A 16,436-nucleotide genomic window follows, 5' to 3' on the forward strand; every position below is an offset into this window, starting at 1 on the left:
AGAGTTTTAACTTGCACTTGTAGATGTAGCGACAAATTGTGTTAACTGACAATGGTTTTCTGAAGTGTTCCTGATCCCACACGGTAAGATCCTTTACACAAAGATGTCGGTTTTTGATGCAGTGCTGCCTGATGGATCGAAGGTCACAGGCATTCAATGTTGGTTTTCAGCCTTTACGTGTAGAAAGTTCTCCAGATTCTCTGAATCTTCTGATTATATTATGGACTGTAGATGATGGAATCCCTAAAGTCCTTGCAATTGAACACTGAGAAACACTGTACTTAAACTGTTCGACTATTTTTTCACGCAGTTGTTCCTCACCCCATCTTTGCTTGTGAACGGCTGAACCTTTTGGGAATGCTCCTTTTATAACCAATCATAACACTCGCCTGTTTCCAATTAACCTGTTCACCTGTGGAATGTTTGGTTAATGCGCTTGGTTTCAGTTCAAAAGGTTCTGGGTTCAAATCCCACCCCTGCCACATTTCTCCAAGTAATGTGGAGTTGCGTCAGGAAGGGCATCTGGCGTAAAAAGCGCCAATTCAACATGCAGATCCACCTTGGATTTGCTGTGGCGACCCCGAGTGCAAACAAGGGAGCAGCCGAAGGGACTTACTTTTACCTGTGGAATGTTCCAAACAGGTGTTCTTTGAGCATTCATCAACTTTTCCAGTCTTTTGTTGCCCCTGTCCAAGCTTTTTTGAAACATGTTACAGGCATCCATTTCAAAATGAGCAAAAATTTGCACAAAAACAAAAACGTTTATCAGTTTGAACATTAAATATCTTGTCTTTGTCGTGTATTCATTTGAATATAGGTTGAAGAGGATTTGCAAATTGTATTGTTTTTATTTACATTTCACACAATGTCCCAACTTCATTGGAACTGGGGTTGTAAATAAATCGTCCTATATTGTAAATTGATGTAAATTTGATAGCTTAACTATTTTTATATTCAGTACCTGTGCCTGGATGTGTTGCTGTATGTGGTTAACTGAAGAAAAAAAAATTGAAAACATAAAAGGTTCATTCAGTAGTTCAGCACAATTGGCCCCAAAATTACACCATGTTCTCAGTTCACGTTCCTCTCTGAATAAAGGGACCCTACACTTATCTACCCAGAATATTTGAGACTGACTACAAGACAGTATTGGAAAAAAGTTTGCCAAAAGTTAACCTGACGTCATGGTTTTAGCATCTTAGATGCAAACACAAAAAATGTTTTCAACAAAAAGAATCATGAGTAAACCTCCGAATATATAGTTAGAACAGAAAATATAATACAATGTACAGTGTCTTTTTAAATTTTGTTATGCCTCTGTGATAAAAAGTCCATCTCTGACTAAATCAGAACCTTAAGCTTTTATGTATGCACAGCTTGAAACATTTATATCTATGAAGCTCTTGTAATATTTCACAACTAAACATTTTAAAGTTGTCACTTCCAAAACTGCAATATTTTATGTGACATGTTGCAAGACAGGGTTCAATCATGCTAGATAATAAAATTGCAATAGATTGGCTTGTAAAAGTATTTTAGAAAGAACAAAGGCTCAGCATTCTTGAAGGAGGAATAATTTTCTCCTCTAAACCTGGTCAGATCTGTAGGTGGTTTATTTTATTATCTATATTATAATAGCCAAGTGGTGTCTGTGTGCATGCGTATGGCTTCAATCACGGAGAAACCGGGGAGAGCTGACATTTGCCGTTTGGTATGCTTATGTATTTTGGGTCAAGGATGAACACTGAAAACAAAAAGTTGATAGAATTAATATTTTTGGAGAAATCAGCAATATTAGCTAACAACAGTGAATGGCGCATTGCAGCACAATGTTCAATGTTTACTTCTTACTTAAAATTGCTTATTTCTCCAAAAATATTTGTCCTATGAACTTTCGTTTTCACAGCATTCATCCTTGACCCAAAATACATAAGCATACCAAACGGCAAATGTCAGCTCTACATGGTTTATGCGTGATCAAAGCCACACACACACACATGCACACATGCACAGGGAGGCCACTTGGCTATTGTAACAGACACTGATTTTTTTTGTACAACTAGTTCAAGTAGCAGTGACCTTTGAAAATGGGAAGAAACAAGGCAGGCACTTTTCAAGCCCCGCATGGGTTCAAAATGACACATATGTTGTTGACAGACAAAGAAGAAAGAAGTGTCTTTGGGCTACATTCACACAAAATCCTTTCTGCACGGTTGAGTGGACTTATGTCCAGGTTACTTGAGTTTTACAAATTAATTGCTGTCAAACAATCCAAAAAAAGGACATTTCTATGCAGAAACTGTCTCTTACCAACAACCACACCTGCTCCTAATCCATCATCAAGCCGGCATCCAATTACTATCCAACATGTGGTAGACATGTCTTTAGTATATTACAGGCAAAACAAAAGTTGTTTTGATTGATGTGGTGTATCAAAGTTCACCCACTTTTAAAACGTTTGTCCCAGTTATATTTCTATTTAACATGGCCAGTTATAAGAGAATAGCATTTATTGTTTTGGAGTTATCATTAAACTGGAAGGGATGGACTCATCTATCTCCACCTAACTAGCTACTCACTGCATTTTACAGGGTACCTACATTTGAGTTCAACAGGTCTGACCTTGAGTTTAATAATTAATCATTTCTGTGTCATAGGAAGTCATATGACCAATAAAAAAAAGTAATGTCAGACTTCATATTCATGGTTCATAGTAGCAACGGATGTATTTCTAACCCATTTCTCAAAATAAGTTTATATTTCCCTTAACACTGAGCTTAAGTTTGAACTTGGCTTGAATTTTAACAATTTTCTCAAAATTATATCACTTTGTTTTTGGCTGTCCCTCAAACATTCCACCATGATTGGTCCAAATTCGATAAAAACTCTAGATATTTTAATCGGCCATTGACAGATGGACAGGTAGGACCAAAAATGATACCCCTGCTACTCATGCACAAATGTACTAAGCATAACTACAGAGCGATAAGTAGAAACATGTATGGCAGTTAGAGTCCAAACTACCTTTTCATCAGTGCCTCCAAAGTCAGCTTTGTACCACCTGAATATCTGACTGAGTCGCACTTCTCTTTTTCCAGTATCCACCACACAGCCATCGTCATTCTCCAGGAAGGCCTCAGCTGCTGTACGCAACTGACTATCGATGTCCTGAGAGAATTCAACAGAACACATCATTTCAGACAATTTAAACTCTTTCATGTTACTAAATACAACATGATTTTGTCTACTGCAGTGCAATTAAGACCAAATCAATTTTGTCTTCACTATTGACTAGGGGTATACAAAGACTTGTTCACTGCTCTCCTTGACATTGATGAGTCATTGATAATGTCATTTCCCTATCCTCAGTCAGAGTCACTTTCCTATCCTCAGCCAAGCCCTGGAACTCTTTATCGGGGATCCTGAGGCATTCCCAAGCCACCTGGAAAATACAATCCCTCCAATGTATCCTGGGTCTTCCCCAGGGCCTCCTCCCAGTTGTACGTGCCTGGAAGACATCCTGAAGGAGATGACCAGGGGCAACCTCACCAGATACCCAAACCACCTCACCTGGCTCCTTTCAACGTAAAGAAGCAGCAGCGCTACTCAGAGTTCCTCCCAGATAGTCCCTAAGTGCAAGTCCAGACACCTGATGCAAGAACATCATTTTTGCTGCTTGTATCCATGACCTTGTTCTTTAGGTCATTACCCACAGCTCATGATAACCACAGCTGAGGACAGCTAAAGCAAGACTCTCTCCTTTTGGCTCATCTCTTTCGTCACCATGATGGCCCAGGACAGCGTCCACAGGACATCAGATGCAGTCCCAACCAGCACACAACTAATGAGTAATGGCCGGGTTGGAAAAGGAAAAAAATTACCCACTTCAAAAACGTCATGAAGTGTAACCACATATCCTGAATATGTGGAGTTTAGCACAAAATATTTGCTGTCTGACCAAGTCTTCCACAAGTTAATTTACTTTTATAAAAAGACATTGCAAGTTTTTGCTTCCTATTGCAAACACTAAAATGGAATTTGTAAGATTACAAATATTGTCATTGTACTTGTTTGTGTAAACAATGAGTTGTAAGCAATAATCATGTGCAATAATTCATGGTTTTATTAGTGACATCAGCAATTAGTCAACCTTAACTCAACTTCCATGACATAATTGTTGACTTAAAAAAAAACAAGTCATCAGGAGATGACATATCCCCCCGCTCACAAATTAGTAACACAAGGTGTCGGGGGATCACCCAAGTACACCCTTATGCTAAATATGAATGAAACTGGTCAACTGGTTCTTGAAATATCACACAAACAAGCGAAACCGGATGGACGGACAGACATACTGATCACTATATCCCCTGTGTTTCATACCAGAGGAACAAAAAATTGTTGTTGTACCTACATGCACTACTCAAATTCCAAAGCTGCTGTGCATCTTGATATTTTATTGTTTTTTTTTTTTTGTTTGTTTTTTTGCATCTCTCTCTTAAAAACAGTATTTAGTTCCTAATTACTGGTACAGTCCTCATGGTTTTCCTCATAACTGTATAACTGGAAAAAAAAAATTACAACTTAAGAACCCATGTGTTTGGAATCCACTTACCTGTGGTGTGTATGTTTTAATTGGTGGGCAGCCCTTTGCACCACAGTTCAAGGCAAAGTGAATGAGAGGTTCAGCATCAGGAAGAGCCACCTAGTGGACAATATAAGAAGTGAAATTAAATTGACTAATTCAGGAGCAAATACTAGTGAAATGCTGTGATTTAACAGAATGCATTATAGCTGAATACTTGTAGCCGTGGGTCCGTTTTGGAGAAAGGCCGTTGAATCTGTGCAACACCTTTTCTGTTCCCCCTCAGGATGCCATTCTCAATGTCTTGTAATGTGAAAACCTCACCTCCAATCAGGTAGCTCACATAGTTGAAAAACTGCAAAACAGAATTGAAATCCCAGAAAAAAAAAAAAAAAATCAATGTGCTGAATCAATCAATATGATGAAAATACCTTTAGTCATTTGCCTAGTGTGCATATAAAAATATAGAACATGGGCAGCAGTCATTGCAAACTAAAAATTTACATACATCTCCCTTTGTTTGCTTCAGTCTTTGATTCTTCCACACAGAATTCCAGTTTAATTACAATACAAGTTACTGGACTCAGTTCTGAAGAACGGTTTATTTCTTTTTAAGAAACAAAAAAGAATCACAGTTTCACAGTTTCAAATATAGAAACACTAGGGGTGCCGAAAAGTGGAGAATAAGGACAAAGATTCTAGGGGCCCATGATAGACAGGGGCCCAGAGAGGCCCGTAATACAATTATAATACTGACAAGGTAGTATGGGGGGTGGCCTAGTAATATTTCTTTTCATGGGGCCCAAAATCCCTGACAGCACCCCACTAGACATTAGAAAATATATATTAAAGAATACATATGCTCAAGGAGAAACAGTGTAAAGGTAGGACATGTTAATATGAAAATAATTTCAACACTATCTGAATGGCAATAATATGGACGTTCTGGATGTTTGGCCAAAATTAGGCAGCAACACTATTTTGCTTCTGTGCATCTAGTTCTGATAGCAGTATGTCTGTTGGATCTGGCAGCATTATCGATTACATGAAGGTGTTCGATACCTTATTTGTGGCCGTCTATGAATACACCACTACAACAGCCTAAAACAATAAAAATGTAAGTGTCTTTAAGCATTTCCTGAAGCTCCCTCTCATATTTTTTAGATATGTTTTGAGGTGACATTGGGATGCTGTCTTGTTGGGGCTCTATGATCAAGTCCTTAATGCTATGAGGACCCCTAAAATGTAGAGATTGAACACGGAAGGACCAAGAACTGATCCTTGGAGAGTCTCACATCACTAAAATATATAACTGCAAACAGACAAAACATTCATTTGATTTTAATTATTGAAAAGTAACAAGAGATCTGTCCTGAGGGCCAGTAGGTCCTACCAAATTCATACTACAGAGCAGGCTTAGTAACATTTGAATAACCCCTGCCAATTCCTAGTTGGTCAACATTGGTGCCCTTTGAACTCTCAAGAGTGTTGGGAGATGGACTTGTATCTGAAATATCATCGGTCTGCAATGACTTAGTGTTGAGAAATGCAGCAAATGACGAACGCACATGTATACTGGTGGAAACCATTTCTATAGGTTCTGCACTGTTGCAGATGGAGCTAATAAGGGACTGTGCCAGTAAACCCAGTCTTGTATTTATCTCTATCCATTTATGTTATAGTCAACAGTGTCATATAAAGCTACCAGAAGGAAAAATACGACCATTGCGCTACAGTAAAGTGTTCAGGCACAACCACTTTAAAACACAAGGCCAGTTTCTGTTTGTTGGTGAGATCAAACTCGAGAAAAAAAAAGGTACTTAAAGTCTCACACACACACACACACTTTTAGTTGTTATGTGGGACATAAAATACTATCAGAACCACTGTAAGGAAACACTCTGGGAGGGGAAACTAAATTGATTTTTTTAAAGCTACACAAAGAGATCTTTGGGAACTTCCACTCTTGCTGTGTGGTCCTACTCTGTATCTTTGCCACATATTGGTGGGAATGCCAAAGCGAAGATTTCCGTGGATGACCAAGGCGTTATAGATGTTGATGAAAAAGGCCAGCTTCTCTTCACGGCTCAGTGAAAGCAGCTCCACTCTCTGCAGCTGGATGGCAAGCTCACAATACCGCTCAAATGCAGGGTTTACCAACATGCCTTTGTAGTCCACAGACTGTGGAAGCAAAGACAACACATAGACCTTTAATCAACAAGACCAGAGCTCATTGCTGTGTGCACATAAACATACATGAACATCACTTCTTTTATTCGATTTTAGTGAAGGCCTCACGGCCAGAACAGCAGGAGAATGAACAGATCTAATTCTGTATGTCAAACAATTTACTATATCAATGGAAGTCAGAAGGGAATGGAATACTTACTTTAGGTATGTACAAAAAAAACCACACACACACACAACTAAAGCCCGACCAATGTATCGGTTGGTCAATAATATCAGCTGATATGAGCCTTAAAAAAACATTGGTATCTGCATTATTTTTGCTGATTTGAAAACTTTTATTTTATGAAATAAACAATGCCAAAAAAAAAAAAAAAAACACTGGCTACTGGAAATGGTGTCATTATGTAGAAATCCATATTAAAATCAAACTCTGAATATGATGCATCAAACTGCTGTACAAGAGTACCATTTTGTCGCTGTTTGTGTTGTAGACAGTTATAAGGTAAGATTTTATGTATATGTTTAGGTTTTACTTTTTTCTGATTAAATAATATAGTTATACTATACGCAATTGATTTCTTCTTTTTATGCTTTCTACTCTTTTGGCATTTGGTAGGATGACATGCAGATGTGCTGTGCACCTGTTTTATTCTATCCATTCACTAGGTTGTTCAAATTATTGATAAATATTTAAGGTTCATTAGTGTCAATTATACTACATTTTTAGCTTTTTGTGATTATTTTAAACTCCCTGTAATTTAACTTTGTGATTATTTTGTTCTGTGGGTTTTAATAGTAAAGGATTATTAACCAAGCAAGCGAGGTTAATATTTCCTTTATTATATGGCTGTTATACATATAAACACACAAACTTACAGTATCACCCAAATATGGTGCTGGTGGTGGTGTTAAGCTCGTTCACTTTCTTCACCTCCATGAAGAACTTGTTAACAGGTGGTCCAGTTGTTAGCTGGTAAGCTTTCAATCTGTGTGTTTTTTTACGATGCTGTTTAAATATTTATGGAGTATGTTCATGTCCGACTTGGTTTTTCTAATCGTGTTTTTAGCTTCCTGGTTTGTAACGAAAACTCGCGCTGGTAACCGGTCCGGATATGGGAAAATATCTGACCAGTAATCAGCCAATCGGAGCGCGTGAAGCGTGGCAGATAATATAATGAATTTTTCTATTCAGTTGTATGTGTATTGTATGTCGTAAGCTGGTGAGAAAGTGTAATAAAATAAATTATGCAAATGCAGTAAGATTTAACTGCCAGTCTGAGTGAAGGCAGCGTGATGTATGGTGGTTAGGTGTTGGTTATACTTATAATAATTTATAATAAAAGTTCAGGTTTAAAACACTAAGCCTCAACTGCATTCCTTTGCCATAAAGGTGAAATAATGAAATGTTAGGAATAATAGCCATTATTTATGTACATATCAGCAGATATATCGGTATTGTAAACTTTTTACTCCCCGATAACAGTACTGACCCCCTAAGAATCCATATTGGTCAGGCTCGGACAGACCTCAGGCATGCAAATTAAGACAAAAACTCTATCCTTGCTGCACATGCACAAATAAATCTTGAGTTATGAGATAAGGTCATCACCTTGCCATCAGCAGAGAGATGCTCAGAGAACAATCTCAGAATCATCTCCCGTAAAAGTAAAGACAGCTCAGTAGCTGAGAGGAAAAGAGAGGGAGAAGAGGGGTTATTGTTTGATATGTGCAAAAGCTACACACGCAAAACTAAATCTGAATGATGCATTAAGAGTGACTGTTAGTTCACGTGCAGGAAAGATATAACCTCTGATACTGTTCCAGTGTCAACAACATAAACAATAAGTTGGCACAATTTTGTGGGAACATTACTGGGTGATCACCAGTGCTGGCCAGAGCTGCGCTTTGGAAATGAAAAACTGACACGATCATTTCAAAATAACTTCAAGACTACATGTATTGACAGACTGAGCTTTTGTAACAGTGTTGTTTGCGTTTAAAATGTAACCTCTGTTAAAAATCAGAGAGTAAGGGTTTACTTCTCTGATTTAGTTATGGCTCACTGACAATCACACCTGCTCCCAATCTATTATCAGTCCAGCATTCACTAACCATCCAGCAGGTGGCAGACAGATCTGTGGGATATGACATAAGCAATACAACACATAGTGCTCTTTGGATTGATCACAGGATCAAATCATAGGAATAAAACACAAGTGAACAATTACAGAAAAAAAAAAAATCCACAAAATGAACAAGCTGATCTTGAAGTTGCACAAATTTGATAGAACCTACAGCACTTGGAAAAAACACAGAACATGGAAAGTACAATCATAGTGCCAAAGCACAGCACTAGTTAGTTTGGTAGTTAGTGTTTACAGGGAGTTCAAACATTCAGTAATGAATACTGACACAAGCAATGTCTCATCGCCCCCAAAATATACATGAAAATGAAATTAAACCTTTTCAACAAGTGCAAAGGAATCCTCAAAATACTGCACTTATATAGCACTTCTGTACATACCATATTTTCCAGAGTATGTGTCAATTTTAGTTATTTTTTTTTTACTAGTTAATGAAGTGCTGGAATTCCTGGTTGTTTTGAATGTCTGTTTTCTGTTTCTTAAAGCGCTGTAAAACTTTGTAAAAACCTTGTAACTGTTGGAATGGCGTAAGCAGTGAGTCACCCCTCTGAGTCTGGTCTGCTTGAGGTTTCTTCCTCAATATTGTCACAGGGAGTTTTTCCTTATCACTGTCACCTGTGTGCTTGCTCTAAGGGGTTGCAAGTTAGACCTTGTGCATGTGAAGCACCTTGAAGCAGCATTTTTGTGATTTGGCGCTATATAAATGTAACAAATTGAATTAAACTGAATTGCTAGGACTGATATTCTGAAGTCACTGGTAAGAAAAAACAATACTGCAATATCATCTATGGCCACAGCATGGCGCAGTCAACACCTGTGACAAGCTGCTCCTGTATAGTGAATGAGGCTCTGTGATTCGCATGAAGAAGAAGAAGAAACAGCAGCTCTAGTAAGTTCCATCGGCTTCTCTCTTGTTTTTCCACTTGGGTCGCCACTGCAAATCAGAGATGGATTTGCACGTTGAAATGGAACAGATTTTATGATGGATGCCCTTCCTGATGCAACTCCACATTACAGGGAGAATGGGCAGGGCTGAGGTTTGAACTGGGAACCTTCTGCACAGGAAACAAGCGCACTAACCGCTTATCCACCACCCCTGCTACAGAAGCAGCAGCTCTGAATGAGAAAAAAGTATTATTTGTCCTAGAGAATGAATACATTTACTGTAAGAAATACTGTTCTTAAACGAGAAGACAGCACTCTGTAATAAAAATAGAGAGAAAATTTATACTGCTGGACCCCACACTAGTTTGGACTGTGTGAGACAACAAGAAAAGCAATGGCAAGTCAGCTATGCCAAAGTAAGTTCATTATCTTTTACAAATGTTGACTACGTTATAAGACCCTGCGACAGACTGGCGTCCTGTCCTGGGTGTACCCCGCCTCGCGCCCCATGACTGCTGGGATAGGCTCCAGCCCCCCGCGACCCTCAACTGGACTAAGCGGTAGAAGATGAATGAATGACTACGTTATTAAAAAAAAATAATGCTCAGAGTTTTCAAACATTTAATAATTACATTAGACGCTTACCTCATGCTTGATGGTCTGCTCAGTAGCCAAAAGAAGCAGTGTACTCGCATTTTATGCACACATTAATTAGCTTGTTAGCTTCTGATCACTAACATGGTGTTTGAGTTATAAATAAATACATAAATAATGTAGCAACTACATTCATTTTGCTTCTTACTGCATGAAGCAGGTCAATTATATAAGTAATTTACATTATGCAACTTAGGTTTGGGGATTTTTTTTTTGAGAGTGGCTATAGGCCCAACCGTTGGTTCAATAAAGTAAATATGCGAGCATATACGCCCAACCACAACCGACCAATGAGCGTGCTTGTAAGCTCACTGACGGTTTCAACACGGGAGGGAAAAAAGGAAGATATTTTCTCGCCGGCCAGTGAAGGAGCTGTGATCTAAAGCGGTTCTGTTTGGCTCATCACACCCAGGGAACAGTGTCAAACTAACACCATCTTACAGCCAACAAGCAGCATTTTGTTCAAAAACTGTTTTGTCGTCGTTAATAGGCTTCCATTCAAAATGCTTATGAAGTTTGTCTGTTTTCACCCATTGCGGTGTTTTCGCAGTAATTAAAGACAACGCCATTAAATGTGTCAAACATACGCCACAATAGAGCCTTAAAAAGTGGTGTAAAAAACCTAGTTTAGATGCACAAAACATGTCAAATACACGATCACAATTGTGCGAATAAGACATTATATTTATCTGCCCAACGGTTGTGCATGTAACGTTCAATGTATGACTTATCTGCCCAACGGTTGGGCGAATAAGGTAGGACATTATATTTATTTACCCAACGGTTGGACGTATAGCCTTTGCCTCTTTTTTTTTTCCTCTTCATGATGCATTTTTTAACAGTTGTGACTTACACTCTGGTGTAACTTCTAGTCCAGAAAATAGGGTAAATAAACAACTTTATTATATGGCTGCGACGCTACGCACTCTCTGATTGGCCGATTACCGGTCAGATATTTTCCCATATCTGGACCGATTACCATGACAATTGGTGCACAACACGTATTTTCATCACACACCAGGAAGCTAAAAACACGATTAGAAAAACGAAGTCGGACATGAACGTACTCCATAAATATCTAAACAGCATCTAAAAAAAATTCACAGACTGAAAGTTTACTAGCTAACAACCAGCCCATCTGTTAGCAAGTTCTTCACAAAGGTGAAGCAAACAGGTGTGTTAAAGCTGCTAACAAGCCATTAGCAGCTATATATATATATATATATATATATATATATAGCCATATAATAAACAAATTATTAACCTTGCTTGCTCGGCCTATACAGGGATATCAGACCTCTGTATTTTTGCATCGACGTCGCTACCGCTCAGTCCATACTGACAACACGTCGGTCTGATATTTCCCTGTACAGACCTTGCGGTTGTTTAATAATCCTTTATTATTAAAACCCTGCCTCATATTTACCCATGGATAAATTGCACGCAAACACACAAACGCAAACCCAAATGCCAGGGGCCTGGGTCTCAGTGTCTTGTTCAAGAGAACTCTACCCAAACAGGATCAGCCAAAGATCAAACCATCAAACCCTGCAGTTAATTCCTCCAAAGAATAACACATAGGACTTGAATGACATACTTTTCCAGGCCAATACCATTAAATAGTTCTACGGTGAGGCTGCCAACAGCTGATGTTCTGACTGTTCAATGTACTGAGCCTGATTTTATTTTATGTTACTGGATTTCTCAATTTCTATTTTCCTTTTTAATCAACTCTTTTTACTGTGTTAGGATTATGTCTTGTTGCTTTTAATGTTGCTGTAATACACTTTGAATTACCTTGTTTTGAATTGTGCTATACAAATAAACTTGCTTTGCCTTGATGTGCCAATTTTATGATCAAATTTAGGATTTTATGGGGGGAGGGGGTTGACAAATCAAGGACAGTACTTATCCTAACCTGTGTCACTGAATCAAAAGTAAAACGTGTTCAAGGTATTCGTGAGGCAACTCTGTGTACCAAGTTTCAGCTTGATATAGAAAGTTTTTGTCAAGATATAATCACATAAACAAGGTTTCAGAGACTTTAGAGGTTTCTACCCCTTGTGGCTGCAATTGGAAGTGAAATACACCCCGTGGCAAATTTGTCTGCCCTCATGTGTGACCTTGTGTCCCAAGTTTCACCTTGTGACATTTAGTCTTTGTCACAGTATCACATGCACAAGGTTTCACACACTCTGCCCCCTAGGGGCCACAAATTGAATCAAATCACTCCCAACGTCAAACTCATCAGAAATCTCAGCGAGTAGACTTTGTGTAACAAGTTTCACTTTGATAGACAAAGTCTTTGTCAAGATATTGGGTACGCATCTATCATAAGAGCATGTGCACGCATGCCCATGTGGTCAATGCGTTTGGCGATGCAGATACAAACAGAGTAGTCTTAGACATAAATGAAAGGAATTGTGAAAAATCTGACTTACTTTACTTGTGAAACTGTTTGAAAAATCAGATCCAAATTAAATCACTGCACAGTTTCCCATAGTGACAACTGGATTTCTGTAACCGCCATCACACGTTTGCCTGGAATCCCTAAAGGTCTCTTACACACAACAGCACTGATGAGAACATATCACTTTTGCCACACAGATGACATAAGCCACAGTTGGAATGGCATTACTGACTATTATTACACACATCAGTTGACCTGTACTTTTCTACAAACCACAAAGCAAAGCTCATGGAACGCAAGCAAGAGCATTCTCCCACTATGACCACATACCAGCCAGCAGGAAAGTAGAACAAGCATTGGGAAGCTTGGAAGGACACCACAGAATGGCGACACAAAGCGTGATGTACTGTCTTCTACATAAGCTACGTCCAGTTGTGACCTACCCTGAATGGGGCTGCAGGTTGCCGTTTGTCCTGCATTGAGGGCTGAATGAGGGTCATGCTCCAGCAACCTGTACAATGAGTGCTCAGGATCCTTCCCCTCTCCAAAATGGCCATCCTTCTGTGTGCAGCCGTGCACACACACCATGTACTTCTTCTGCAACAATTCCTGGCCAGTTTTAGAGGCCTCAGCTGTGGCTAGTACACACAATTTCACAGACAAGAACTGAGATTTGGTTTTAAGTTGTGCACACTTGACAAGAATAGGGCACGTTGTGCTGTTGTCTTAAATTTGATTAAACTGAAACTCTACAGCCTTACTTACCCATGCCCTTCTCTTTCTGCAGCCAGTGAACCAGTTGTTTACCTGAAAAGCTTTTTTTGTATAAATTCAGCCCTCTCCAATGAGAGCCAATCACCCTGCCATGTTTGAGGTCCTCTACCAGGTTCGCCAACGCATCTCTCTCACACATAAACTCTGTGACAGCAGGAACACACCAAACCATTCATGTACAAACACAATGAAACAGGCATGTACACATCCACCCACAAGAAACAACACATGTATACATCCTCTCTGAAAATACTGGAACAACCAGACCAACTCATTTGTTTCATATACATACTGAAAATGAGCGTTGGGGAAAAAAAAAAAAAATCAATACCCACAATATTCTGATACAATTCAAATTCAAACATTTAGAGTCCAAATCGAGAGTCCAAGGAAGACACACAGCTCTTGGGCTCAGCACCCACTGCAGACCCAGCAGTGGTGCACAGCATATTGTCCAATTTTCACATTAAAGAATTCATCTTAGATAACAAGAAGATTCACCTTCCAGATGCTCTGTGGCAAACACTGCTCTATCAATTAAGTAGACATTACCCAACCCTAATTCAAACTACATTTACCACATTTTGTAGAGACAAGTTTGTGGTTGTGAAAGATACATTGACGGGCAACAATTTACTTCAAAAAGTATTGTAATTATTTCAAATTATTTTAAAACATTTTAAAATTATTCAATTTGTTTTAAATCATAAAATAAAAATCAAAGATGTGATGGGCATTGCTTTTGTCAATGATTAATTCTCTACAAGTGTATTATTTAGTTTTTCCCCAAGTGTTAGTGATAAAAGCAAAGAAAATCACATTATACGAGGTCTATTAGAAAAGAAACCGACCGTTTTATTTTTTAAAAAAACGATATGGATTTGATTCATATGTTTTTACGTCAGCCAAGCTTGAACCTTCGTGCGCATGCGTGAGTTTTTCCACGCCTGTCGGTGACGTCATTCGCCTGTGAGCACGCCTTGTGAGAGGAGTAGTCCAGCCCCCTCGTCGGATTTTCATTGTCTGAGAAGTTGCTGAGAGACTGGCGCTGTGCTTCATCAAAATTTTTTCAAAAACTGTGAGGCACATCCGAGTGGATACCATTCGACAAATTAAGCTGGTTTTCGGTGAAAATTTTAACCGCTGATGAGAGATTTTGGATTGTTTCTATCGCTGTAAGGACTTCCCACGGAGTGGGACGTCGCGCAGTGCTCCGAGGTGACGTCGTCATCCTGTTTCAAGCTGAAAACCTCCAAATTTAAGCCTCTGTTGACCTAGGATGTCGTGAGAGAACAGAGAACTTTCAGAAGAAGTCAGAATCAGCAGTTTATCCGGACATTCCACTGTTAAAGGAAATTTTTTTAATGAAAGACGTGCGGACGGATTGGCGCGTCGGCTCACAGCCGGCGCGGCGTGCCCACCAGAGGAAAAACACCTCCGTGTTGATAACCATTTGTAAAATCCAGGAGGCTTTTGGTGGCTTTCAGTTGAGTGAGTACCTGAGAAATTGTTTAACAGCAGGGCATGTTCCAACTTCTGAAAGTTCTCTGTTCTCTCACAACGTCCTGGGTCAACAGAGGCTTAAATTTGGAGGTTTTCAGCTTGAAACAGGATGACGACGTCGCCTCGGAGCGCTGCGCGACGTCCCGCTCCGTGGGAAGTCCTTACAGCGATAGAAACAATCCAAAATCTCTCATCAGCCGTTAAAATTTTCACCGAAAACCAGCTTAATTTGTCGAATGGTGTCCACTCGGATGTGCCTCACAGTTTTGGAAAAAATTTTGATGAAGCACAGCGCCAGTCTCTCAGCAACTTCTCAGACAAAGGAATTCCGACGAGGGGGCTGGACCACTCCTCCCACAAGGCGTGCTCACAGGCGAATGACATCACCGACAGGCGTGAAAAAACTCTCGCATGCCCACGAGGGTTCAAGCTTGGCTGATGTAATCACGCATGATTCAAATCCATATGGTTTTTTAAAAAAATAATAAGGTCGGATACTTTACTAATAGACCTCGTATTTTGTAATTATAACTAGAGCTGGTGGCGAAACTCCAGTTTACCTGCATTAATGGTAAATGTCCACCAGGTGGAGATATTACTCCAGCTCAAGAACCTTGTGTATAAGCTGCTATGGGACACTTTCAATGACAACCAACCTGTTGCTTATGTATATTAGTAGATATCAAAGTGCAATTCTTGAAGTCGCAATTTTTAAGAATCACAACGTGTAATGAATCAGCATCCTATTATCACAATATGTATCGTATCAGGAGGTAATCAAATCATCCCAGCTCTACTTTAGACATTTAGGTTTGATAACAAAGGATGAATGAGAAGACAGGAAAAAATGAGATTTTATTTTGTGGTATTTCTATCTAGATGTTTTAAACAACACAGGACTTAGCACATTTTCTATCAGACCACCCAATTTTGGGGTGAGGACAAATACTTTAACATGTGGCTGACAAGATTTGTCTTGGGACCCAGGTGTGCCCTATTGATATCTATTATTGGCTTTAGCTTTGGTTTTCACTAATAAAGACAGCAGATATTGTTAAAAAGCATCAGCAAACATGAAGCCCGGAGAGTCGTCGCTATGGCAAATTTGGATGAATTTTCTCAGGTTTTTATAATAACATCATTATTGCATATTAATTGTCAATTACTTATGTTGTTGTGCACAGGTGTACCAAACCTCTATAAAGAAATTAAGTTCTTTTTTGTTTATGCTTTCTTTTTTTAAATTAAGACTTCTAATTACTTCCGCCAGTGAGGTTGGTTGGAGGTTATG

The 16,436-nt window shown here is 39.1% G+C and overlaps 2 protein-coding genes across 5 annotated transcripts in view; one reads left to right on the top strand and one right to left on the bottom strand.

Moving 5' to 3' along the window:
- LOC117525384 overlaps positions 1 to 2,553 on the top strand; it is a 41,021-nt gene extending 38,468 nt beyond the window's left edge. The window contains exon 14 of the mRNA XM_034187240.1: positions 2,542 to 2,553. The gene's annotated coding sequence lies outside the window, so the exon portion shown is untranslated. The remainder of the gene's footprint in view (positions 1 to 2,541) is intronic.
- zgc:152951 (uncharacterized protein LOC569013 homolog) overlaps positions 1 to 16,436 on the bottom strand; it is a 44,666-nt gene that overhangs the window by 20,536 nt on the left and 7,694 nt on the right. For 3 of the 4 annotated variants that reach the window (XR_004565031.1, XR_004565029.1, XM_034187241.1), the window contains exons 4-10: positions 13,634 to 13,786; positions 13,312 to 13,506; positions 8,385 to 8,458; positions 6,569 to 6,766; positions 4,803 to 4,940; positions 4,616 to 4,705; positions 3,025 to 3,168 (exon numbers count right to left, since the gene is read on the bottom strand). Coding sequence is in view for 1 of the 4 variants with exons in the window: in XM_034187241.1 (XP_034043132.1) it covers positions 3,025 to 3,168; positions 4,616 to 4,705; positions 4,803 to 4,940; positions 6,569 to 6,766; positions 8,385 to 8,458; positions 13,312 to 13,506; positions 13,634 to 13,786 (992 nt within the window). In the remaining 3 variants the exon portion in view is untranslated. The remainder of the gene's footprint in view (positions 1 to 3,024; positions 3,169 to 4,615; positions 4,706 to 4,802; positions 4,941 to 6,568; positions 6,767 to 8,384; positions 8,459 to 13,311; positions 13,507 to 13,633; positions 13,787 to 16,436) is intronic. The other variant, XR_004565032.1, reaches the window with a different exon arrangement.

The sequence above is a fragment of the Thalassophryne amazonica genome, chromosome 14 (genome assembly GCF_902500255.1).
Source record: "Thalassophryne amazonica chromosome 14, fThaAma1.1, whole genome shotgun sequence".
NCBI lineage: Eukaryota > Metazoa > Chordata > Actinopteri > Batrachoidiformes > Batrachoididae > Thalassophryne > Thalassophryne amazonica.